This window comes from Mustela nivalis, assembly GCF_964662115.1.
Source record: "Mustela nivalis genome assembly, chromosome: 2".
Lineage (NCBI taxonomy): Eukaryota > Metazoa > Chordata > Mammalia > Carnivora > Mustelidae > Mustela > Mustela nivalis.
Genome location: NC_139021.1, coordinates 62,805,583 through 62,830,810, shown reverse-complemented (window position 1 = coordinate 62,830,810; position 25,228 = coordinate 62,805,583). Strand labels below are relative to the sequence as shown.

Below are 25,228 nucleotides of genomic sequence, written 5' to 3'. Positions count from 1 at the left end.
AACTCACTAGAGCCTTTTTGAACTTTTGTGTGGTGAACCCATATCACAAGTTAATTTGCCCTATGGTAAGATCTTATAATTTTTCAACTAAGTTTTTAATTTTAATTCTAGTATAGTTAACATATGGTATTATATTAATTTCATGTGTACAATATAGTGATACAACAGTTCTATATGTTACTCAGTGCTCATCATATGTGTACTTTTTAATCCCCATCACCTATTCACCCATCTTCCTCCCACCGCCCTCTGGTAACCATCAGCTTGTTCTCTATAATTAAGAGTCTGTTTCTTGGTTTATCTCTCTTTTTTTCTCCTTGTTCATTTGTTTTGTTTCTTAAATTCTGCATGTGAGTGAAATCATATGGTATTTGTCTTTCTCTGACTGACTTATTTCACTTAACATTATATGCTCTAGTTCCATCCATGTTGTTGTAAATGGCAAGATTTCATTCTTTTCTATGGCTGAATAATATTCTATTGTATATATACACCACATCTTCTTTATCTATTCATCTATCAGTGGATACTTAGGCTACTTCTATAGTTTGGCTGTGGCAAATAATGCTGCAGTAAACAGGGATTATGTATGTTTTTGAATTAGTGTTTTCATATTGTTTGGGTAAACTCAGTTGTAGGATTACTAGATCATATGATAATTCTATTTTTAATTTTTTTGAGGGCCTCCTACTGTTTTCCACAGTGGCCGAGCCAGTTTGCATTCCCAACAGTGTACAAGGGTTTCTTTTTCCTGCACATCCTCACCAACACTTATTGTTTCTTGTGTTTTTCATTTTAGCCATTCTGACAGGCATGAAGTAATATCTCATTATGGTTTTGACTTGTATTTCCTTGATGATGAGTGATGGTGAGAACATTTCCACATGTCTGTTTGGCCATCTGGATGTCTTCTTTGGGGAAATATCTGTTCCTGTCTTCTGGCCATTTTTTAACTGGATTATTTATTTTTAGGGGGCTGAGTTTTATAAGTTCTTTATAGATTTTGGATACTAACCTTTTGCAAATATTTTTTCCCATTATATGAGTTACCTTTGTTATTTCTTTAGCTGTGCAGAAGCTTTTTATTTTAATATAGTCCCAATAGTTTATTTTTGCTTTTGTTTCCTTTGTCTCAAGAGACCTTTCTAGAAAAAAGTTGCTACGGCTAATGTCACAGAAGTTACAGCCTGTGCTATCTTCTAGGATTTTTATGTTTTCAGTTTTCATATTTAGGTCTTAATCCATTTTGAGTTTATTTTTGTGTATGGGGTAAGAAAGTGGTCCACTTTCATTCTTTTGCATGAAGCTATCCAGTCTTACCAGCGCCATTTTTGAAGAGATTGTCTTTTTCCCAGTGCATAGGATCTTATAATTTTGCCATTAATAGACATCTTCTGGTTGAGATTCAAGAAGGCCCAGCTTTTGGCTAGATTTATTTTTGGAAGAAATAATCATAAATTGAGTACAGCTTATTACTATATTATGTTCATGAAATAAGTCTTACCCTATTAAATGTCAAAGGTTTTTATTAATGTGTATAAATCTTACCCCTTTGGGCAGAGCCTGTGGCTCTTCATAGCCTCTCAATTTATATAAAAACATGAGTTTTAAAATGATTAAGGAATATGCCTAATTATTACACAGATCTACAAATAGCATATTAGTCAATTTTTGTTCTTTGAAATATAACTGTTTTACAGAGACTTGTTATATCATTGTTAATTGGCAAGAAAATATTTGGCCTGTTCCTAAGACTTCTAATGAAGGAGTTGGATTGCCTTTCACTTATCTATTTACCAAGATGTGGAGCAGAATTACCAAGGTTCAAGCAATGGTCTGTCCCAAGAAAACCTAGGGTGTGACCTTATAGGTGGTACCCAGCAACTTATTCAGACTTAAATTCTCTGTTCCCTCTTTCTTGACAGGATTCAAATAGTAACAGGAAAGACTAGATATTCTCTCCAGTTCACAAACAGGATTTTTGTTTTAGTAGCAATTGTATCATGCTTCTTTTTCCTAGCTTTTTGCAAACCTTTCAATGTAATGCTTTATCTTAAAGTCAGTCAGGAGCTATGTAATTCTTCATGCTATGATTTTCTTAAAAGGTAGATCTGCTAGAAAAACTTGCAGTGGCTTGTAATGCGGCTTGGTCATGATGTGTCGTGCCTGGATCCCTCCCTTTGCAGCATTTTTGAACATTGTTTAAACATGACTTTTTCATTCTAGGAGCCTAGACTCCTGCCCTTTCCTTCAAATGTTTGTTTCCATCTGACTTTCAAGTAGTGAGGAAAACTGCTTCTAAATAGGGAAATTGGGAAGATACAAGACCCTCATATCCCTAAATACTGTATCTCTTCTAGTGGCTGTGATTGAAAGGCCTTAGGGTAGTATCTTTCTCAGTGCATTCTATTAGGGCCCATCATCTTATTACTGGTGTGTTAATCTCAATCAGTTAGTTAAGGTGATGTCTGTCAGGTTTCACCACCATTAATACTTTTCCTTTTCGTAGTTAATAAATATCTTAGGAGAGATACTTGAAAACAAAATATCATGTTTCTTTTTCACACTTTTACCTAGTAATCTCAGCATCCATTGGTAAATATTGCCTGAAACAATTATTATAGGGGTTTTCTAAAACATAGTGTTTCTTTCATTCCTTTATTCATTGTAATTCTTCTTTAATGGAGAGAAGGAAAATGGACTTATAATCACCCCCAGAATAACAGTGTCTATTCATCTTTGGTCATGACTGGTCATATTTCTGTAATATTCAGATATGCATTGGATATGAATATGGATACATGTGGATATCTGTATATGTAGATATGGGTATAAATGTGAATATAGATATAAGCATTTCTCTTTGGATATTGATGTAAAAGAATAAAATACATATTCCAAAATTAATCCACACTGATTTTTCTTGGTTTTGAATATGCTAAATTTGCCAGGTTAAATTTACTTAATAGCTTTTTCAAGAAACCACGGTCTAAAAGGGACAGATTTGTTAAGAGGTCTTGATATTTCTCTTCTACCTACATTTTCTATGCCTACTCTCTACATGGGTGAAAGACATCTTCTAAAACATAGCAAAGTATCTCCAGGGATTTGTGCTTCAGTAGAAGTATGAGATAGCATTAGTAGTAATTATTGCTTTGCAGTGTCCATAAAAATAAATAATTTTTCTCCCTAGAATGCCTTGTGGGAATAAGGACAAGTGTATATATAATTAATAATTTTAGGAATCTTTTCCAGAGATGAAAGAAAGAGTAGTGCACTTGTATTATGTCTTGTATTAGATAAATGTCTTGGATTATATATGTATTATGTTATTCTGAATCCTTCTCTGTTGAATAACATCTCATTTAACTATACTTCAGTCACACACATACACACACTTATGTACGCATGTGTCTGAGTTTGTAATTAAACTGTAAATTCAGTCATTGTTAGGTACACATTTTTCAAAGTGTTTTTTAAGATATTATAATATTATATACTCTATGCTGTCTGAGTTCTATCCTTTTTTGAGACCACAGTGTATATCACATAGAATAGATGCAGGTGTTGCTGTGGGAAATGTCATGGGTCCTGCACTGCCCTTTACTTGCTTGCAGTTGTGAGTATACCATTTGTCCTCCTTCCTCAAGTTTCCTCTTCATTAAAATGAAGTAATTTATCCCTGATTACCATCAAGAATCTCTCCAGTTTTCACAAGTCTTTATTTTAATGATCTGTAATTTATATTCCAAAGTTAAATTGTGTTCATGACTTATAGCTTGTGGTTCAACCTCCTTGCATTCTTTTTCAAAAAAATTTTTTTTTTAGATTTTGTTTATTTATTTGAGGAGAGAGAACACATGAGCAGTGGGGAGGGCCAGCAGGAGAGGGAGAAGCATACTTCTTGTTGAGCGGGGAGCCCAATGTGGGACTCAATCCCAGGACCCTGGGATCATGACCTGAACCAAAGGCAGATGCTTAATGACTGAGCCACCCAGGCACCCAACCCACTTGCAAACTCTCTAGCTCTTTGTTATCCTTACTCTGTTCTTCCTGCATTGTGACTTTCAGTATACAGGAATATCTCTGTGGTATTCTCCCCTCATTCTTTTTGATCTTTTTCCCTCACCTCTGCTCTCCCTCTTCCCCTGCCCAGACTGAACTCTGGGCCAGTTTTAATCAGTATCCTCTTTCCCTATTATTTCCATCCTTCTGTTGTGTCTCCTTGTCAAATTCCCATCTTTGAATAAGTGCTGCCATCTTCAGCTCCACTTCACCAGTAAGGCTGAGAGCTCCAGGGAGGAATGGCAGGGCCCATGAACACTATCCTACAAATTCTTGGTTTTCAACACTGTTACTTATCTTGGTCAGTCCTTCCCTTTTTATCCTCTTCTTGCAACTATGAAAAACCCACACAATAATCTGCACACCTCTATTTATTCCCTGTCTCACTGTTTTAGCAATTAGCTTTCTTCTAACTTTAGAGAAAAGCTTAATTGTGGAATGCGTAGAATGTGTTCTCCTCTACCATCTGCATACGTAATTACGTCCACGTCTATTCTGTCCTTCTCCTTTCATTATCAACAGAGAAGGTGTTTCTCTTGTTTAAGGCTTTCCAAGCTTTCCACCCATGATGCTGATCCCAGTTCCTGCCCAGTATTCTGAGATCTTATTCCATTAGTTGCTTTGTCTTTTCTTTATGTGGAAATCTTTCCAATTCTAGTCCCCCTAATAGTAGTTTTGTGGCCATAGGAAAATTGCTTAACCTCTCTTTGACTCAGTTACCTTTTCTGCAAAATTGCAGTAATAATGGCTCCTATTTCTTAAGGTTTTTGTGAAGATAAAATGAGATGTTGTGTCTCTAAAGAGCTTCACATGGTGCCTGGTATATCATAATTGCTAATTAAAGGTTAGATATTATATTTCTATTACTGTGTAACAAATTACCACAAACTTGTGGCTTTAAAAAATAAAAAGTTACTATCTTATAGTTTCTGTATCTCAGCAGTACAGGTGTGGGTTAGCTGAATCCTCTGCTCTGGGTCTAGGTAAGCTGAAATTAAGGTGCTGGTTCATGCTGTGATCTCACCTGAGGCTTCATGGTCTCTTTCCCTGCTCATTCAGGTCATTGGCCAAATGTAGTCCTAGCTAGATCCCTGTTTTCTCATTGGCTATTGGCCGGAGATTGCTCTTAAAAACTAGAGGCCATTCTCAGGTTCTTGCCTTGTGATCTTCTCGTAATGGTAGTTCAGTACTACTTTTTTGAGTGTACTGGGGAGCATCTCTCTGAAAGCTTCTTTGAGTGTACTGGGGAACATTCTCCCTGAAAGGCTCACCTGACTAAGGCAAGGCCATCCAGGATAATTTCTCTCTGATTTACTCAGTTAACCAGGGAGTAACCAAGTTAGGAGAGTGATATCCTTTCATATTTGATGATCCCATCATGCAGACTCAAAGAATTACACAGGTGTGTACGTTGAAGGCCATCTTAGAATTCTGGCTACCACATATATTATTAGTATTACTACTGTTTATCCCTAATGGCCTATAACATGCTCCAGCTAAGCATGGCCCAACAGAAATGTAATGTGAGCCACATGTGTGATTTTATATTTTCAAACAGGCACATTACAAAAAAGCAAAAAGAAGTCTATGAAATTAATTTTAATAAAATATTTTATTTAACCTACTATATCCAAGTTATATATGGAATACAAGCTTAACTTGTATCCCATATAATTATTATTGGCTTTTTTTTTTATACTGAGCCTTCAAAATCAGTTGTGAATTTTAATGTACATCACGTCTCAATTTGAGCTAGCCAAATGTTCAGTAGACACGGGATGAGTGGCTACCATATTGGATACCACAGCTCTCATTAATGTTAAAAACAAACTCATAAAAACTCTTCTCTCGAATTTGAGTTACCTCATGACATTATCAGAATTCTTCTTCTTCTTTCATACAGATTTTCAAAAAATAAATAATGAACACTCATTATTTCCACTTGTTCATCTTCCTTTCCTCCCTCAGTGTGGCTGTGTGATTGCACCTATCATTCTGTTGAAACCTTTCTCACTATGGTCACAAACTGAAGCCACATTGTCAAACTGAATGAATACTTTTCCAAGTCTTCATCTTACAAAATTGCTCTGGTAGTTTTAACACCATTGATTATTCTGTTCTTTCTTCAGATGCTCATCTTCTACTTTCTGGGACCTGGCTCTTATTTTCTTGATGCTCTTGGATGCCCTTCACACCATTTCTTGTAGGCTTCATTCCAGTGCTCTTCTTTCTTCCTGGCCACTTTAAATGCCGTTCCCACCTGTCATCTTTTGTTCTTTCAAATGCTGTCTGTTTCCATTGTTATCCTCCCTCATAGTTTTAACTATGACCTCTACACAGCTAAGTCAGATGAATATATTGCCCATCCAGACTGTTTATACTTTATATAAAATGTTCGAAGTGTATCTCCACTTGGATATCCCACTGCCATCTAAACTCAGTGTATCCAAATAGATCATTCATCTCTCTTCAAACATGACCTCTTTTCTGCATACCATTCTTCAAGTGATGGCACCATTGCTTACCAGTTCACCCAAACTGGAACCCTTAGAGGCTCTTTTCTCTTCCTTGCTGTTCATAAATAATCTGTTGCCAAATTTTGTTCATTTTTCCCTCTATCTTGGGTTTGATTCTATTCATCCCTATTAGTACTCCCAAGTTCACACTCAGCATCACCAACCAGATCATTGGTTTATCCATTCAGCATGTTCTATTTTGTTCCATTTCATTCCTGTCCTGGGACAGAGAACAGATGCAATCCCTGCCCTTACTGAGCTTACTGAGCCCTTATTACCTTGCAATAACCTTATGTAGGGTAGTCTCATGCCCAAAATCTCTGTGGCTTAATACAATACAAGTATTTTCTTACTCAGGAAGTAGCCTGATGATGTGTGCTGGGGATGTAGACTGCTTCCATCCTGCTATTCTGCCATCTTGAGTATGTGACCTCCAAGGGTCCTGCTGAAGGGGGAGATTTCTAATGCCTAGGGGTAGAAGTGTAGTGCATTACATCTGACCACAATGCACAACTAGCTGTAAATAAGGCTGGGAAATGTAATCTAGCTTGTGTGTACAGGTCCTCCATGGAAATGGTTTGAGGAATGAATAACCAGTCTTGCCCACACTCTTGTTTCTCAGTTCCTCCAGTACCTCACTGTGATCATTATGATGGATCTAAAGTGAAAACCTGACACCCACTTCTTGCAGATATTCAGTGTCTCCTTAAAACCTCAGAGAAGATGCCAAGTGATCTGACCCTTAATCCTGTCTCCGGTGTCACTCTCATGACTAGCCATTTATGTACAAGCAACATGGGAGTTTTTCACACTTACTGAAGTTCTTCCCATTTCACATACTTCCTTACACTGTCCCTGTACCCTCACATGCCACTGTCACTTCTCTCCAGGGCTTCCATTTCCACCAAGTTATTCCTATTCCTCCCTCAGCTCAAATACCACTTCTTTTGAAATTATTTCCTTTTGCTGCCCTTCTATGGACTGGATTTGGTGGCCCCTTTTTGTGCTTCCATATTTTTCTCTGAACACTCTTCTTTGTTGTTATCTGCTTTTCACTCATCTCCACTCTACATCTGCCCTTCCCCAGCACGTAGCACATAACTCAGCTATGATGTGATTCCATTTCTTCCTGATCCCTCTTCTCTGAGACACCTCCCTTACTCTTTCTTCACTGCAGAGTTACTTCCTACTTTTCTATGTGTGGTCCTTTGATATCAGTTGATGGGTTTGGTATTTGTAGATTTGATTTGTTTGCTGAGCTCTTTGGCTTTGACTGTGGCTTATCTATTTAAGGAGTTATGCTTAAAAAATAGATAGATAAGTGAGTAGGTAAATAACAAACTAAAAGTAACAGAGCAGTAGTTCTGTATTATATGACATTGGTCAACAGAATCTTTTTCTTAGAAGAGTTCTGTTTCTAGGGTAGCAGGGCTTCCAGCATTTTCCAAGCCCAAGGCTTTTGCTTCTTTTGGCAGTTTTCTCTTAAGTGAGGCAGCAATAGGATGAATATCTTTAGTCCATCCAGACATCAGTCTACAGATTGCAGTTCATGAGAAACACTGACTGGAACTTTTCCAAGGAAAAGAGCCCAGCTGTTGAAAGGACAGAAGACAGATATTTATGCTTTGTGACTGATAATAGCAATCTGGACTCTGCCAAGAAAAAAATCACAAATGACTTTTTTAGTTTGTCAATCATGAACATACCAAGAGGTCTTGTCTGACAAACAGCCTGAGGAGTTAGAGGATGACAATCTGTGAATGAGAATGGAAGCAGATAAATAGAGAACTGTTTGTCCATTCATTGCCATATAGATTTATCCAGTCTTCATACATTATAAGATGGTTAACATGGGCACTCAGACCTCAAGTTCACCTTTTAGTAGGAGGGATAAGTGTGAAAAGCAGAATTTCACAGCCTTCTATAAGGTGCCTTAGGAGGGCCTATAGGAGTGTGAAAGAACCTCCAACAAAGGGGTTTAGGCCCCGTCTGATCGAAACTATGTCTGAATGGAGTCTAGAAGGATGGAAAGGTAAAGCTAAGGTAAAAGAAGAATGAAGATGTGTAAAGCTAAGGTAAAAGAAGAATGAAGAGAGAGAAGCATGTATGTAAGAGGAAAATTTTGTACCTTTGTTGCATAAAGGATGAAGTGAGTAAGAAAGGCTATGAAGAAGGAACAAGTCTTTTATAGTAAGGAGATGGGTAGGGGCCTAATGAAAACCCTGAAAGTTTGGAAGTATCCTTGAAAGAGTCAATTAATCAAGGATAAAAGCTAGAATGTGTTTCTAGAACAAGACTCCACAAACTCTGAGCAGGGAGCCAAATCTAGCCTGTGGTCTTTGTAGCCCATGAGCTAATAAATATATTTCTTACATTTTTAAAGGTTGTTTTAAAAAAAAGAAGAAATATATGGATATGACACAGACCATATGTAACTTTAAAATCCTGAAGTATTTACTATTTAACTCCTTACAGAAAATTTTTCCCAACTTTTTTCTTTGGTAATGATACTGAAGATAGAATCCCTCACTTTGTAGTAGGAACTCCCTTTGCTCTAAGAGCAGTTAGTAACCTATCTAAAGAGTGTTTTAATTGGCAAATGGTCAGGTATAGGTCTGAGGTATCAACAGTGTTCAATTTATTGGTATGTGTAATACTTACATAGGTATTTGCTCTAACACTGTGCAACCCTTGGTAGTATCCTGGGACACTAACTCAAAAAGTAATCCCTAATTTGTAACATTTGTCAATTTCCATGCTGTAAATACGCCTAACGTGGTTTATTTCAGGCTACCAATTAGTACTCAATGAGAAGTTGGGAAGAAATGTGCAGAATTGGTTTTCACAAGCTAGTTTTGGACCAGTTTGGATATCTTCCATAGGGAAACATTTTGGAGAAATAGCTCATTCCATTTCATACAATATGAATTTTCTGACCTACCCTCATGGACTAATTACACTGACTAAGCTGTAAAGACTCTTGAAAATTTTCTCCTTCCATTTCTGTTAGCTACAACTGAATTTTATCTGTAGGGCTAAGTTGATACCTGGGAAGATGCACATTATGGTAAAGCAGATAGCTGTGGTTTCCTTGATAGAGCACAACTCACATTCGGGAATGTGAGAACTGTGTTTTGGCATTAATTTCTGATACCACCGAGACTTGTTTGGGGATTGGAATAAATGGAAATGCCCATAGGCTGAAGGACACAAATGAAATTCATCCAGATGGGCTTGTACTACAGCAGCACCAGGAAGCCACCTCTGATATGCCTGCTGGAGCCCTTGCTTCTTTATCTAGAAGAGAAGTTTAGTTTCTGAGGGAACTCATTTTCCCCAGTTTCTTATGGGCAGCCCACTTTTATAAGGTGGACACCCATTGCCACCCTAAGCCAAGCCTCTTTGGCTACTCTGATAGTAGAGTGTTTCCTGTAAGGTATTGGTGTGACTTTTAGGAAGACCACATATGTCAGTGTGCATTGAGAGTCCCACAATTAGGTTGCTGGAGGGGGTTTGGGTGGGAGGGATAGGGTGGCTGGCTGATGGATGTTGGGGAGGATATGTGCTATGGTGAGTGCTGTGAATTGTGTAAGACTGATGAATCCTAGACCTGTACCCCTGAAACAAATCATACATCATATGTTAATTAAATATATAAAAGCTGTATTTGTTGAAAAAATAAATAATAAAAAAAGAAGGAAATAAAAAATCCCACAATTAAACTCTAGGCCTTCTTTCCGTACAACATATTATAGCAACCCACTATATTTTTTCTTGCATATTTTCCAGGGTATTTTCTCTGTTCCCCACTTCTCAGCTTCTATAAACTGAAAAAATATGACTTAAGATACAATGGCTCTTAAGAGTTAATGAAATGGCCAAAAATTGTTATTCTTCTCTCAGGGAATATCTGTGAATGCTCTGCTAGGCACTAGGAGAAAAATCCTGGCTCTTCAATGTGAATTGTTCTCATCACGGCTTCATGCTTCCGTAAAGGAGCATTTCTTTAACATTCTTTCAACTGCTTTTAATCAGTTCAAGCTTTGATTAAAAATGAAATAACAAAAATTGAAAAATTTCTAGGCAATTTGATATAAATAATAAGAAATGGAAAGAATTATATATATAATAGAGTGGAAATTCATTTAGGTAATTTCTTGGGCAAATTCATCAAAATATGTAAATTTTAGGAAAATATAATAGTAGGTATTTGAACAAAATATGTAAGGCCAAATACCTGGAACAATTAGAGGCATAATTCCTTTCCCAAATGAAGTTTCCTGTTTACCTAGTTTGAGTTTTATTCTGGGACCTGTCACTTCATAATTCTTTAATATCTCTTCATAGCAACCTTCTCTTTATAGCCAGTTTTCACTGGCAAATATTTCTTTGTCTTGCAAAAAAGCTCCTGATGCATGCTAAAATCAAGAGTAATGGACCATGAACAGAGGCTGCAAAGAGCTAGCTCATAAGTGTCGGGTATTCTCACTATTCAAAGGCCTTTTGACTTACTTGCTTGTTCTTGGCTACATTCTAGATAGGTGAAGTATTACTATTATCTTTATGAATAATGGGTTTCATAAATATGAGGGGTAAAAAACTTAAGGATCAACTGAATGCTTTCTAACAATTGAATGAGAAAATTCATTGCAGGGCCAAGGGCATTAATGCAGAAAGTTGAAAAAATCAAGAGAGTTTAAAAAATTCGAGTCACTTGAATCATGCATTATTTAATTCTAAATATCTAAGCATTATGACTTTGGATGAGAAAAGAGTTTTTTTTTTTTTTAATATATCTTTGTTCTCTCTTTTTAAAAATAGACTAAGTCTCTTAAATATTTGTTTTTATACCATATGTTCAATTTTAATCTTGAACTCATTGGAAAGGAACGCTTCTTTAGTACTATAATAAATGTAAATACAAGCATTTAAAATATGTATTTGGCTTCTATAAACCAGAATAATGTATTTTAAATCATCCATAGACTATGACATAAACCACTTGATACTCTGAAATTCCTACATTAGTTTGAAATTGGAGTCATCTCTTTTAGCATAGTGACACATAAAAATTCTTAGTTACCAATAACTTTTACCAAAAAATTATTTCATAGAGTACTGTGACAAAGAATGTGTCTCAGATACATTTGTGTTTTAGTTTTATCTACAAGGGGAAGTGTCGGGCAGCTTACCGAAATGAAGTAGGGCATCTTTTTCTACTTTGTGTATAATTGATTTAGTAGGTCAGTGGAGAGCGAAATAATATATAGCAACCAACAAAGTACTGGCATTCTGTACAGACATTCTGCACCTGATAAGGTGAGGGGATTTTTACTCAGACTTATTTTCTTGCTACTGTTTGCAGGTTCTTTTTTCCAACCCAATTCATTCGTTCTTAGGTTTTATTTATAGCCTGCTAAACGTTGGCTACAATCTGTTTTTATTTTCTCTGTGTTTCCTTTGACTTCAAACCTTAGGACTTTCCTTGTCTCTTGGCCCATCCTACACTGGAATTTGACACCAGCTTCCCTTTACCCCATGCCTCAAACCTGAGGGCTGACTGGGCCTGCTCCTATGGCTGCTGTCCAGCTGCAGGCAAACTATTGTTCAAAAAAGAAGTGAGGGGATGGGAGGATGAGGGCTTTTGTCTGACATGTCGCAGTTGAAATGCCCACAGGAATTCAGCGACCAGGTCAGGAAGGTCTATGCTGGGGATAAAGATTCGCTGGTCATCACCATATAGAGAAATAAAAATGTCATTGGTATGAGTTAGTAATATTACCACGGGAAGTATATTAGTGAAAAAGAAAGACAGCTCAGCAAAGAACCCCAGGCATTTCAGGGAAGGACTCCCTACCCCCAAAGAAGAGGACTCCTGTGAAGAAGACAAAGAGAATGAAGAGAGAGGGCAGCATTTCAAGGAGGAGAATGAGGTTAAAAGAGCCTGATATCACAAAGAAACAAGTTAAAGATGAAAACTTTTTATGTTGCTGACTTAGACCAATTTTGGAGGAATAGTAAAGACAGAAATTAGACTGATACACAGTGAGAAATGTGTGGATGATTTGAAGGCAAACTTGTGAGGAGGAGTCATTCATCCACTGGCTCAAGAAGCTGTCAGCCTAAAGGAATGTGGGGCAAATTCCTTAAGCTCTGTTGTCTGTGTTTTCAGCTATAGAATAAGGGAATTAAAATAAATGATCTCCAACCACTATTCCTCTATAATATTTTATCACTCTAGGAGTCTAAATCAATTCTTCAGAAGGAACAAAATTGTAACATGCTAAGCTGTATTGATTGTCATTATAACATAAAGACAACATCTCTACACTTGTCTTTGCATGTTTGCTCTGCATTTCGCAATCTGCAAGCAGTATAGTACTTGTTTTGTTTTTGTTGCACATTTGCACTGTTCAACACTTTGTGCTGTTATAGTTGACTTAAATTCCTAATTTGTTAGTAGAAAGGATATACCACATTATCTTGAAGCGCTACTAAAAGCCAAAAATTGACTGGCAAATGTACTAATTTTACAAATAGAACTTTTACTTTTGTTTCTAACATTGGGCTGTTCAAGACTGCTTCTAAAACTTTTTTTATACATCTCTTTTGAATCCCAGGTATTGCAATTTCAGATGAACTCGATAAGGTAAGCTGAAAAGAAAATATAGAATTTCCATTTTAATTCACTGTCTAAATGAAAGACTTTCTGAAACGTAAAAAGTGTTCAAGTATAATTTATTGGTGCTAACTTTTCAAAACTTTCAGTTACATGCTTTGATTCTTTTATGAAAGTTATTGCATGAAGGCTCTATATCACTACTCTTTAGAGTCAGGAGTTTTAGAGTTTGGTTAGAGAAAACTGAATCACTGAATCACTATACTGAAAAAAGGAAAACTAATAATATATTATATAAAGTATATTTTTCTTGTATCTGATGATGAAGATGAGGATATGGAAGACACTTGTACTTTTTTTTAGCTATTCTTTGGAAACCTTACTCAGTTGTTTTGCTTTTAAATTCCAAGATGCGAAGAGAATATGATGGTGCCTTCGCCGGGGTGATAGTTGTGAAGGTGGTGAGAAGTGACATAATTAGGAATATATTTTAACACTTGTGTCAGTAGAACTTGTTAAGTGTATCCGATGTGGGGAGTTGTAGAAGAAATCAGTCAGTGATGATTCATTCCTGGGTTTGGGAGAGGAACAACTAGATAAACTGTAGTGGCGTTTACCCAAATTGGAAAAACTGGGGAAAAGCAGACTAGGCTGATTGCAGTAACATTAAGAATTCTCTTTTGGCTTGTTTATTTTGAGTTGTCTGTTAAGCATATTTATATGCGCTATTACTCATGAGGGATTTGACTTAGTTATACATTTAGGAGTCATTGGGATAGAAGTACTCATTTTTGTCTTGTTTGGTTTCGTCTCGGGACCCCTCTACGCTCTTATGACAGGGACCTCAAGAGCCTTTAGTAGTGTACATCTATCAGTATTTACCATGTAAGAAATTAAGGCTACTAAAAAATTTACATGTTGTTTATTTTAAAAATAACAGTGATAAAACCATTATATTAACAAAGATAACATTTTTTATGGAAAATACTTTATTTGCCAAAACAAGGTATTTGTAAGAATATTACATTATTTACATTTTTTGAAAGTCTCTTTAATGCCTGGCTTAATTGGAAACTTCTGAATTTTCATAACTACTTTTGTACTCATTGGGTTATGATATGTTGTTTCAGCTGAAAAAAACCTGATTTCAGATATGTAATTGGAAAAGGGCAAAGCATCTAGAAATAGCCATGAATATTTGGTGAATATTGACCCAAATATCTCTTGAAACAGAAGATATATTATAGCTGGCTTGATGGCTAGACACATAGAGAATGATAGAAAGTACTGCACAAAAAATGGAATTCTAGAAATCATTACATTTCAAAATAATAATCTATAATGTAATAATTGTATTATTTTTACAAATACAATAAAGTCACTACTCTTCTATTCTAAATAGGATTATACCTTTTGAATTTTGTCCCCTAAAAATACATTGCTATTTGACTAAATAAGTTAAATTTATCAATATACTTTTAAGTATTGGGTTAATAAACCATCATATTTAAAAATTATTTTATATATGTACAACTCTGGGCAAAACTAGACTTTGACGAAAATAATAGTAAGTAGAAAAAGTGGCAGATGTGGTCTCTTAGCTTTGTCCTGCTTTTCTAGTCTTCTTCCTCTGCGTGCCCATCATTGACTTTGCCCCAGCTGTTCTTTTTCTTACACCATGACCTTCCTTACAGAAATTTCATACACCCTGCTCCTTCGTTTTTATTCTGTGTTCACTTAAAGTACAAAGACCTCATCATCTCTATTTCTAGGTTCAGTTGCTCTTTCCAGTATATTCTGCAAAGCCCCGGCTGCCTGATCAATAAATGAGCTTGTATGATTTTGCTTGGCCCTTGTCCTTGCTTTCTTCTGGGTTCTAACTAGCAGTGGAGTTCATGTCTACACCTATTTGGTGAGCTAAAGAATATAGAAATTGTTCTTTCAACTGAAAATAGATTTCACCCTCACCCTCAGGGGTTGCCATGTTACTTGATCCTCAGGACACATCCATACCGAAACCCTCTCTCTTCCAAGTACTAGCTGAGAGGAGTTTCTATTTAACTACATTGCATACACTGCTAATTTTCATTTACTTACCTGATATTCCTATTTTTGAAGACTTCATGGAAATTGCTGAAATTTATTACAGATTTAGTATTTTTTATTTTTATTGGGAAGATGTCAATAATTGTAATAAGTAAACTTTTATTTAAAAATACTTATTTTGGTGTAAAGAAATTGTTTCTGTTCTCATACCTAACTTTTTAAGAGTTCCAGATAATGAAAGGCAAACACAGGCTGCCAGAGCTATAGCCGCTCACTCTTATTTGCCGGCCTGGAAAGCAGCTTTGGTTGAGAAGAGAGGTGGCCCCATGGCGCTCTCTGCTGACCATGGAGCTCAGAGTCCTACATTTTTCTCTGTAAGAAAATGTGAATCTCAGACACTAAAAAAAAAAAAAACAAAAAACACCAAACAGAATGATTTACAACTTGTGTTGACCTGATACCTACGTCTCTAATGTAATAATTATAACTCAGTTAATTTCTTCCTTTTAATCTTCTATTAAAAGATTGGGGGATTTTCTAAAGATCTATTTTTCTTAACTTTTATAAAGTACCAATCTTTATATCCAATTCCAATTATATTCAATGGTCATTTTTTTGAAATTATTTTTTCTTGTGTTTTAAAGTTTGTGAATTCTGATGAACGTAGTAAGAATGATTAATTTTACTTAAAATGGAAACAGTAAGATAAAACAGAGGCTAATGTTAGCTTTAAGGCTTTTATTTTTAATTGTGGGAATTCTATCAATTTCTTATTCATTAGTCTTGCCCTTCCTCTCTATTGGTTTCCTATTGCTGCTGTAAAAAAAAAAAAAAGAATGTTTCTATAGTTCAGAAGTTCAACATGAGTCTCCCTGGGCTTAAATCAATGTATCATAGGGTTGCATTCCTTCCTGAAATTCCAGGGGAAATCTTGCCTTTTCCAGCTCTTGGAGGCTGCTCTATATCTTGGTGCATTGTTATTTTCCTACATCTTCAAAACCAGAAACCTCTCATCTCTTGCTAACTGTAGCAAGGAAAAGCTTCTGCTTTTGTGGGATCATGTGATTATACTGGGGCCACCTGGCTAATTTGTATAATCAAATCTTAACATTTTTAACCTTAATCATGCTAAGTCCCTTTGCCACATTTAATGTAACATATTCCCAGGTTGGGGGTATGGATGTGGATATTCTGGGAAGGCTGTCATTTTGCTTCACATCCACTATTCAGGTTGATAGTATGACCTTTCATATCTGTTTCTAATTCTTCAGGCTGCTACCATTCCAGTTCATCCTTTAAAATGCCATGGCTGGTGCCTGCTTAGTTTCCATTCACGGGGGCAGTGTGACCGACCAGTCCTTCAGTTGTTGTGAGGGTTGGGAGCTTTTGGACTCCTTCTTTTCCTGAGGATTGCTTCAATCCATTGGGAGCCATCCTGCCCAGAGATGCCTGGGTTGGCCCTCAGCTAGAGATGGACTGAAATAAGACCCTGACTTGTCATTTACCTTCCAGATCCTTCTGAGATCAGGCTGTGAGTAGACTTTGTCCAAACCCATGTATTTGTCTAGTTTCTTCCCCTGTCTTTTCCTTACTTTACTCTCTTACAGGTTCACTTGAGAAACTCTAGGAATATATCACTTTTTTAGCCTCTGGTTCTAGGGAAACTTACTTAGAGAATCCTGCTAAAAATTTTCCTTGACTCCCTGCTACTTCAAATTAAGTCCAAATTTATAACACCAGAATAAACAGGCTCCTTTTTGTCACTCAAATCTATATTTAATGCTTTGCTTCTCTCTTTTTCTCTATTCAGAGTCTGTCTTGCACTCAATAAGGAATAGTGTTAGGCAGCTGGACTACAGTCCTTCTAAGTCGTATTTTTTGTTTATTTCTACAATTTTGTTCATTGTCATTCCCACCCCTCTCCCTAACTTTTCCATTTTTCAAGCTCAAGCCTTCCCTGATCACTCTTGCAGAAAGTGATCTCACTCCTCTGACTTCTTAGAGGATATAGCAATCACATCACAAGTGACACTTCTTGTTTCATTTTATGGAAATTTTTGTTCACTGCTTGAAGAAATTGCCAGATATTTTGGAAAAATCCATAGGGTATACCTTGGATTGAACCTTGGCTCCTGTTTTTTACTAATTATGTGGACTTCAGAAAATTATTTATAGACACTGGGCTTATTTTCCTTCTCTGTAAAATGTTATGGTTTTAGTAACTATTGAAAATAACATCAGTTTCTCTCCCACTCAAAAATAATTTTAGGCAGATTGCTAAACTATCTAAAATATAAAACATTTAAAAGGAATATTTGGGAAAATCATTTCAAAGGGAACAGAGCATAGATATGAGTCCCCTGCACAAAATGCAGTCTTGAAGCTCAATATCATCACTCTAATTGAGCCACAATTGAGCTTTTTTGTCACTTGGTATCATCAACACTCACAGGATCATAGCAAACCAGTTGTTCATAGGAAAACTAACTATTCCTACTACTGAATCTTAAGAAAAATATCTCCCATTTATCCTCATGAAGTGGATATATTGAGTAATATTAATATTAATATATCAATAATATCCTTAAAATTTTTGTATGCTCCTGTGCACCAAATGATATAATCAACTGAGTGCAAAAATTACTTCCAGATTATGAGGAATATAATCTGGAAGTAATTTTTGCATATATATATATATAATATGTATATTATATATATATATAAAATAAGAGGTTAATACCCAGAATATATAAAGAATTCCTGAAATTCAACAACAAAATAAATAACCTGATTTTTAAATGGGCAAAGAATTTGAATAAACATTTCTCTAAAGATGATATATAAATGACCAACAAATATATGAAAAGACCCCCATATCACTAATCATTAGAGAGATGTAAATCAAAACTACAATGAGATATCATCTCAAACACTTAGGTTGGCTACTATCAGAAAAATCCCAGAAAATAAGTGTTGATAAGGATGTAGAGAAATTGGAATCTTTGCACATTGTTGATGGGAATGTAAAAGGATGCAATCACTATGGAAGACAGTATGGCAGTTCTTAAAAACTTTAGAGATAAAATTATAAGATGATCCAGCAGTCTTACTTCTAGGTACATATCCAAAAGAATTAAAAACAAGATCTCAAAGATATTTGCACATCCCATGTTCATTGTAGCCTTATTCACAAAAACCGAAAGGTGGAAGCAACCAAGTGTCCACTAATGGATGAATAAATAAACAAAATGTGATATACACATACAATGGAATATCATTCAGCCTTAGACAGGAAGGAAATCTTGTCATATGCTACCACATGGATGAACCTCGAGGACATTATGCAGTGAAAAAAAAAGTCACAGAAGACATATGCTATATGGTTCCAGTTCTACAAGGTATCTAAAATAGTCAAAGCCATAGAAACAGAAAGTACAATGATAGTTGCTAGAGACTGGGGGAGTGGGACATGGGAGTTATTCAATGGTTATAGGGCTTCAGTTTCACAAGGTGAAAGGTCTGGTCAACGTTTGTTTGGACAGCATCATGAATGTACTTAACATTACTGAACTGTATACTTAAAAATGGTTTAGGAGGTTCATTTGTTCTACATTAGTTTAAAATAATGTATTCTTACAGTAAATAAGACCATTAGTTCCATAAGCATTCTTTGAATGATGTCTGCTGCCCTAGACAGGTGTCATAATGCAAAAGCAAAGTTTAGTTGGAACAATTCCACAGGAAGTCTAAATAATGGGGTATAGGAGCAGGGCTCCCTGGTGTTCTGGCTTAAGTAAAAGATACATTTTAGAGTATTTAGGGTTATAGACAGTTTGGATTGCTTTTAGACAACACATCATTTAGACAACTTATTTAACTAACTTTTGTTAACTATTGAATGACAGCTTGAGTTTCTAGTTCTTGAAACTTTAAATAGGTGTAATAATAATAAAAATGGATATAATAATAAACTATTCAGTACATACTATATTCTAGACCTTGAGATAACAATTTCTTATAGATTATGCCATTTTATCCTAATGAAAAAATATTTTACATTTGTTGATAACTTACTGCATGCCAGGCAATATTCTAAATTATTTACCTGCAGTATCTTATTTAATATTTACTAATATCCTGTGAAACTAGATACTATTATTCCCATCTGACAAATGACAAAATTGGGGTGCAGAGAGGTTAATAAACTTATCAGAAGTTATACTAATTGAAAATAGAAGTGGGATACAGACTCAGGAGCATTAACCTCAGAGCATATGCTCTTAGCAATTATATCATGTATATGACATAGTTATTGTTATCAGTCTAATAGATGAAAAATAGGAGCTCTTAGAGTCTCATAATTCTCCTTGGTCCCACAGTAAAAAAAAAAAAAAAATAGAACTGGAACTCAAACCTGGACAGTTTATACTCCAGAGTATATGCTCATAGTCTCTCCAGTGGATTATGCTAGTACAGTTCTTATTACAGGTGCTGGTGCAGAATAACCACTCAATTAATAATTACTTTCTTTATTAGAAATTCTTTCTTCACAGTGCCTACTAAGTCTGCACTAAGTCTTTGGAAAATAATTGTGTAATAGCCAGAACTAAATATGTTTCATTTCTCTAATCCAGTTTCACTTTTTGTGGCCTCTTACCATTTTTTTCTACTATAAAGACATTTTCTGGGGCAGCTGGGTGGCTCAGTGGGTTAAAGCCTCTACCTTTAGCTCAGGTCATGATCTCAGGGTCCTGAGATGGAGCCCCTCATTGGACTCTCTGCTCAGTGGGGAGCCTGCCTCTCTCTCACTCTCTCTCTGCCTGCCTCTCTGCCTACTTGTGATCTCTGTCTGTCAAATAAATAAATAAAAATCTTAAAAAATAAAAGACATTTTCTTTGAGTTATTATATTTAGAGCTCTAGCTCTAATATGATAGAAATCTAGAAAGGGAGGTAGTCAGTGTGGTGTTCATGCTCACAAATAATGTTTCAGCAAGGAATAAGTATATATGAGACCATGCAAAAGACTAACTAGTTGCATAATAATGGATTATATTTATTAAGCTTATAGTATGGCTGGTACTGTGCCAGGTGTTGTAAGTACACTTTCTTACTAACATTTGCAAAAGCCCTATGACAAACCTGTTATGTCCATTCTATAGAAAGGATAGTTGAAGCCCATGGAGTTTTGTAACTTGTGTGAATTTACAGATATAGATAATATACTGTAGAACTTAGATTTGAGTGTGAATTAACTCCGAAATCCATTTTCTTAAGTACTATGTTATATTGCCTCACTATGGAGTAAGAAGCTCAAAGAGAGACTATTTTTTATTATTTCAGACTGGCTATATTGTATGAGTAACATGATCTTGTACAGACATAATCTGCCATGGGCTTTCTAGCTACCTGATGATTGCCCCCACTAAGCATACCAATGGAAGGACTGAAAACTTAACTCCTTCAAAGATAAGATATTTTTCCACCAGATAGATTTGTTTTGCTGTTGACTTTCCATTTCTATTCATTTCTCCTGAGACGAACATCTCTGGATTGCATTCCGTGTGTGTGTATGTGTGTGCCAGTCTATGTGATTATTTGGAGAATGGTTTTGGGATTTAGGGCATACTTACACTACTGTGATCCTTTGTCTTGTTTCTGTGTTTCAGAATCTCTTGCCCACCCACACATGACCATCTACATGTGTACTCTATATTTTTGGCAGGAGAGGAAAATCCGTAAAACTGCTTAATATCTTGTGTTGGCCATATGTTTGATTTATAACAAGCAATGGTCCTAAGATTAAGTGAGACCACCAGTATAATTATTGTTTATGTTTTATCTTGAAAACCTATATCTCAAAAAATAAAATGTGAGAAGTGACAATCAAGGAAAAATATTTGCAGTTTATATCACAGGCAAAGCTTAATAACCCCAATTATAGGAAATGTCTAAAAATAGAGAATAAATTCCACTAAAAGTGAGCCATATGAATAGATTGTTCACAGAAAAAAAGATGATAATGTTTCTTAATCATATGAAAATATGCTAAGCACCTCATTCAGAATAAGAGAAATGCAAATTAAACACTACTTCTTACCAGTCAGATTTTTAAAAATCCCCAAGTTAGTTAAAATACTCTTCAAAGCAAAACCACATTGAGATACCACCTTACATCAGTTAGAATGGCAAAAATTGACAAGGCAAGAAACAGCAAATGTTGGAGAGGATGTGTAGAAAGGGGAACCCTCTTACACTGCTGGTGGGAATGCAAGATGTTGCAGCTGCTTTGGAAAATAGTGTGAAGGTTCCTCAAAAAGTTAAAAATAGAGCTACCCTGTAGTTGTAGTAATTGTACTACTGGATATTTACCCTAAAGATACAGATATAGTGAAAAGAAGAGCCATATGCATCCCAACATTCATAGTAGCAATGTCCACAATAACCAAACTGGAAAGAGCCGAGAAGCTCTTCAGAAGATGAATGGATAAAGAAGATGTGGTCCATATGTATGATGGAATATTAATCAGCCATCAGAAGGGATGAATACCCAATATTTGCATCAATACAGTTGGAACTGGAGGAGATTTTGTTAAGTGAAATAAGTCAAATAGAGAAAGACAATTACCGTATGGTTTCACTTATTTGTGGAACATAAGGAATAGCATGGAGGACATTAGGAGAAGGAAGGGAAAATAAAAGGGGGAATCAGAAGGGGAAATGAGGGACGCCTGGGTGGCTCAGTTGGTTAAGCAGCTGCCTTCGGCTCAGGTCATGATCCCAGCGTCCGGGGATCGAGTCCCACATCAGGCTCCTTGCTCGGCAGGAGCCTGCTTCTCCCTCTGCCTCTGCCTGCCATTCTGTCTGCCTGTGCTTGCTCTCTCTCCCTCTCTCTCTCTGATAAATAAATAAAATCTTAAAAAAAAAAAAAAAAGAAGGGGAAATTAACCATGAGAGACTATTGATTCTCGGAATAGAATTGAGGGTTTGGGGCAGGTGGGTGAGCTGGTGTGGGTATTAAGGAGGTGATGTATTGCATGGAGCACTGTGTTATATGCAGACAATGAATCATGGAACACTACATCAAAAACTAATGAGTAGCAGCAATAGCCACAGTTGCCAAACTGTGGAAAGAACCAAGATGCCCTTCAACAGATGAATGGATAAAGAAGATGTGGGAAGGGAAGAGATTATGCTGAGTGAAGTAAGTCAAGCAGAGAGGGTCAAGTATCATATGGTTTCACTTGTGGAGCTTGAGGAATAACACGGAGGACATTGTGAGGTGGAGAGGAGAAGTGAGATGGGGGAAATCGGAGGGGGAAACAAACCATAAGAGACTGTGGACTCTGAGAAACAAACTGAGGGTTTTGGAGGGGAGGAGAGTGGGGAGTTGGGTGAGCCTGGTGGTGTGTATTATGGAGGACATGTATTGCATGGAGCACTGGGTGTGGTGCATAAATAATGAATTTTGGAACACTGAAAAAAAAGAAATAAAATGGAAAACGAAACTAATGATATGCTGTATGGTGACTAACATAACATAATAAAAATATGTATAATAAAAAATACTCTTCTGGTGAGACTGTGAGGAAATTGGCACTTTCAGACATTAATGGTGAGAATGCAAAATGGTACAAACACTAACCAGGGAAAACTTCCAGAATTTTAAAAACCTTATGTGCAATACTTTTTGATCAAATGAGCCTAGTTCCTTGAATCTATTCTAAAGACACACTGGCAAAAATATAAAAGAGACTTATGCATAATGTTATACCTTGTCATGCTATTTTAATAGCAAAAATTTAAAACCACTAAGTGTCTATTAAGAGAAAAATACTGGATACATTTTAATACCTGTATACAATAGAATACTATATAGTTGTAAAAATGAAAGAATAGCTCTATAGAGACTTCAGAGTAATTCCCAGTATATACTGTTATATGAAAGAAGCAAGAAGAGGAAATGTGTTTATAAGTGTGTTAGCATTTATCTGAATAAGTGTAATGAAAATATAGATAGATATTTGATTATATTAAAACCAAAATAACAAGAGCAAAATCTGTCATACTGTAAAATACACACACACGCACACACACACACACATACACACACACACAATTTTTTTAAAAGTTACCTATAGAAATGTGTAGAGAGAGGTTAGGGATAGAGGCTTGGTTTCTTAGACCTTTGAATATCTATGCTTTGGGGACCACTTAAATATATAATTTTAAAACAAAATCTTTTTAAAACAATTTTTAATAATCAAAAGAAAAATGAAACAAATGAGCACAACAGTGTTTCAGGTTGATGGTGTAAAAACACTGAGATGAATTATTCTACATCATTATAAACACAGTGATTTGATTGTGCTCTGTTCCCTAAGGACAGAGGGAACAGCAGTACACTCTTAATCTGTTTTTGGCAATCATATCATTGATGGAGAGTGTTGGCATTATTATAAAGAGATTATTGTCTATGCTTTGTGTGATATGGCAAAGAAGTAATTATGTTGATATCCTTAAGAACCAGAATTTTTGGCATAGGCAAAAAGAAATACAGATGTAGAACAAATATTAAGCAAAAAATCCTATAGTCCTGTTTTGAAGAGGAAGTATCATTAAGAACTCACAATTTTTTGATGAATCACTAAATTCTACACTCAAAGCATATTACATTATATGTTAATTAACTGGAATTTAATATAAACTTGAAAAAATACTTTTTAAGAACTTACTTTTAATTTATTTTTATTGAAAACCAGTTAGCCATAGTACATCATTAGTTTTTGATATAATGTTTAATGATTCCTTAGTTCAGTATAATACACTCTTCATTGGCACTGAGCACAACTAGAGAGCAGATGCTTTTTTCTAAATATCATTCTCTATTAAAAGGAACAAGGGCTCTTTGGAGAAATGGCTGAATCTAGAGCTTCAGCCAAGAAAGTATGCGTTGTGTCTGGATTATCTTTTAGTGTCAGGAAGTAAGATGCAATCAAAGAATGATGGAATATTTCAGAAAGATTCAGGAGCCTACTTGTAGGAGCTCCTTCTAGGAACTTTTTAGAACCTAAAAATAATGATACTAATATGTTATAATCCCTTGAATGAGATAATCCATATACCCATTCTGATATACCTACATATATTCATACATACATACACATATGGAAGTGAGGGGGAAGCTCTTTCTCACAGGAGAGTACCAATAAATAAAATTTGGAAGGAATGGTGAAATTAGAAAATTGCACATTGGTAGCCATCATGGTAATTGATGTAGGGAAGGGTCAGAAAAGGATGTTAAAATTAGTGAAATTTTGATGAATTATAGGTTATCTACATAGTTTCAGAGTTACTCCCCAGAAGATAAGAGAGAAGTAACAAGTTTACAATGGAGAAACATGAAAGACATCACCTTAACCAAGTGGCCAAGGTTAGTATCACCTGTGATGAGACAAATCAGTATCATATGCATTTTGATATGAAAGGACTATATCACCTCTGTGTCATTCTTGCCCAAAATGCATGACTGACTATAATCATATGAAACATTGGAAAAAGACAAATTGAGGGACCTCCTAAAAAATATAAGTGGCCCATATTTTCAAAAAACATAAAGGTCAGAGATGTCAAATACTGAAAACTATTCTACATTAAAGGAGATTAGGCAACAACAAGAAGAATTTGAAAATTCAATGTCATATATGATGTTGGATTCTTTATTGCCATGAACAACTTTATTCAAATGAGGAAATTTAAACAAGGTTCATGTATTAGTATTGTATTTGTGTTAACTACTGGTTTTGATAATTATACTGTAGTTACATAAGGAAACATCCTTCTTTTTAAGAAATAACACCCTGAAGTGTTTAGGGATAAAGAGTATCATATCTGTAACTTACCTCCAAAGGGCTCTGGGCAAATTTTATATTAAATCTGAAAAAGAGAGAAGGAAAATGATAAAGCCAAATATTAACCAACAA

The 25,228-nt window shown here is 35.6% G+C and overlaps 1 protein-coding gene across 14 annotated transcripts in view; it reads left to right on the top strand.

Annotated features, from left to right (window-relative positions):
- LOC309859927 (uncharacterized protein C8orf34 homolog) overlaps positions 1-25,228 on the top strand; it is a 570,857-nt gene that overhangs the window by 90,647 nt on the left and 454,982 nt on the right. For all 14 annotated transcript variants that reach the window (XM_082721209.1, XM_082721210.1, XM_082721203.1 and 11 more), the window contains one exon: positions 13,202-13,230. In XM_082721209.1, the coding sequence (XP_082577335.1) occupies positions 13,202-13,230 (29 nt within the window). The remainder of the gene's footprint in view (positions 1-13,201; positions 13,231-25,228) is intronic.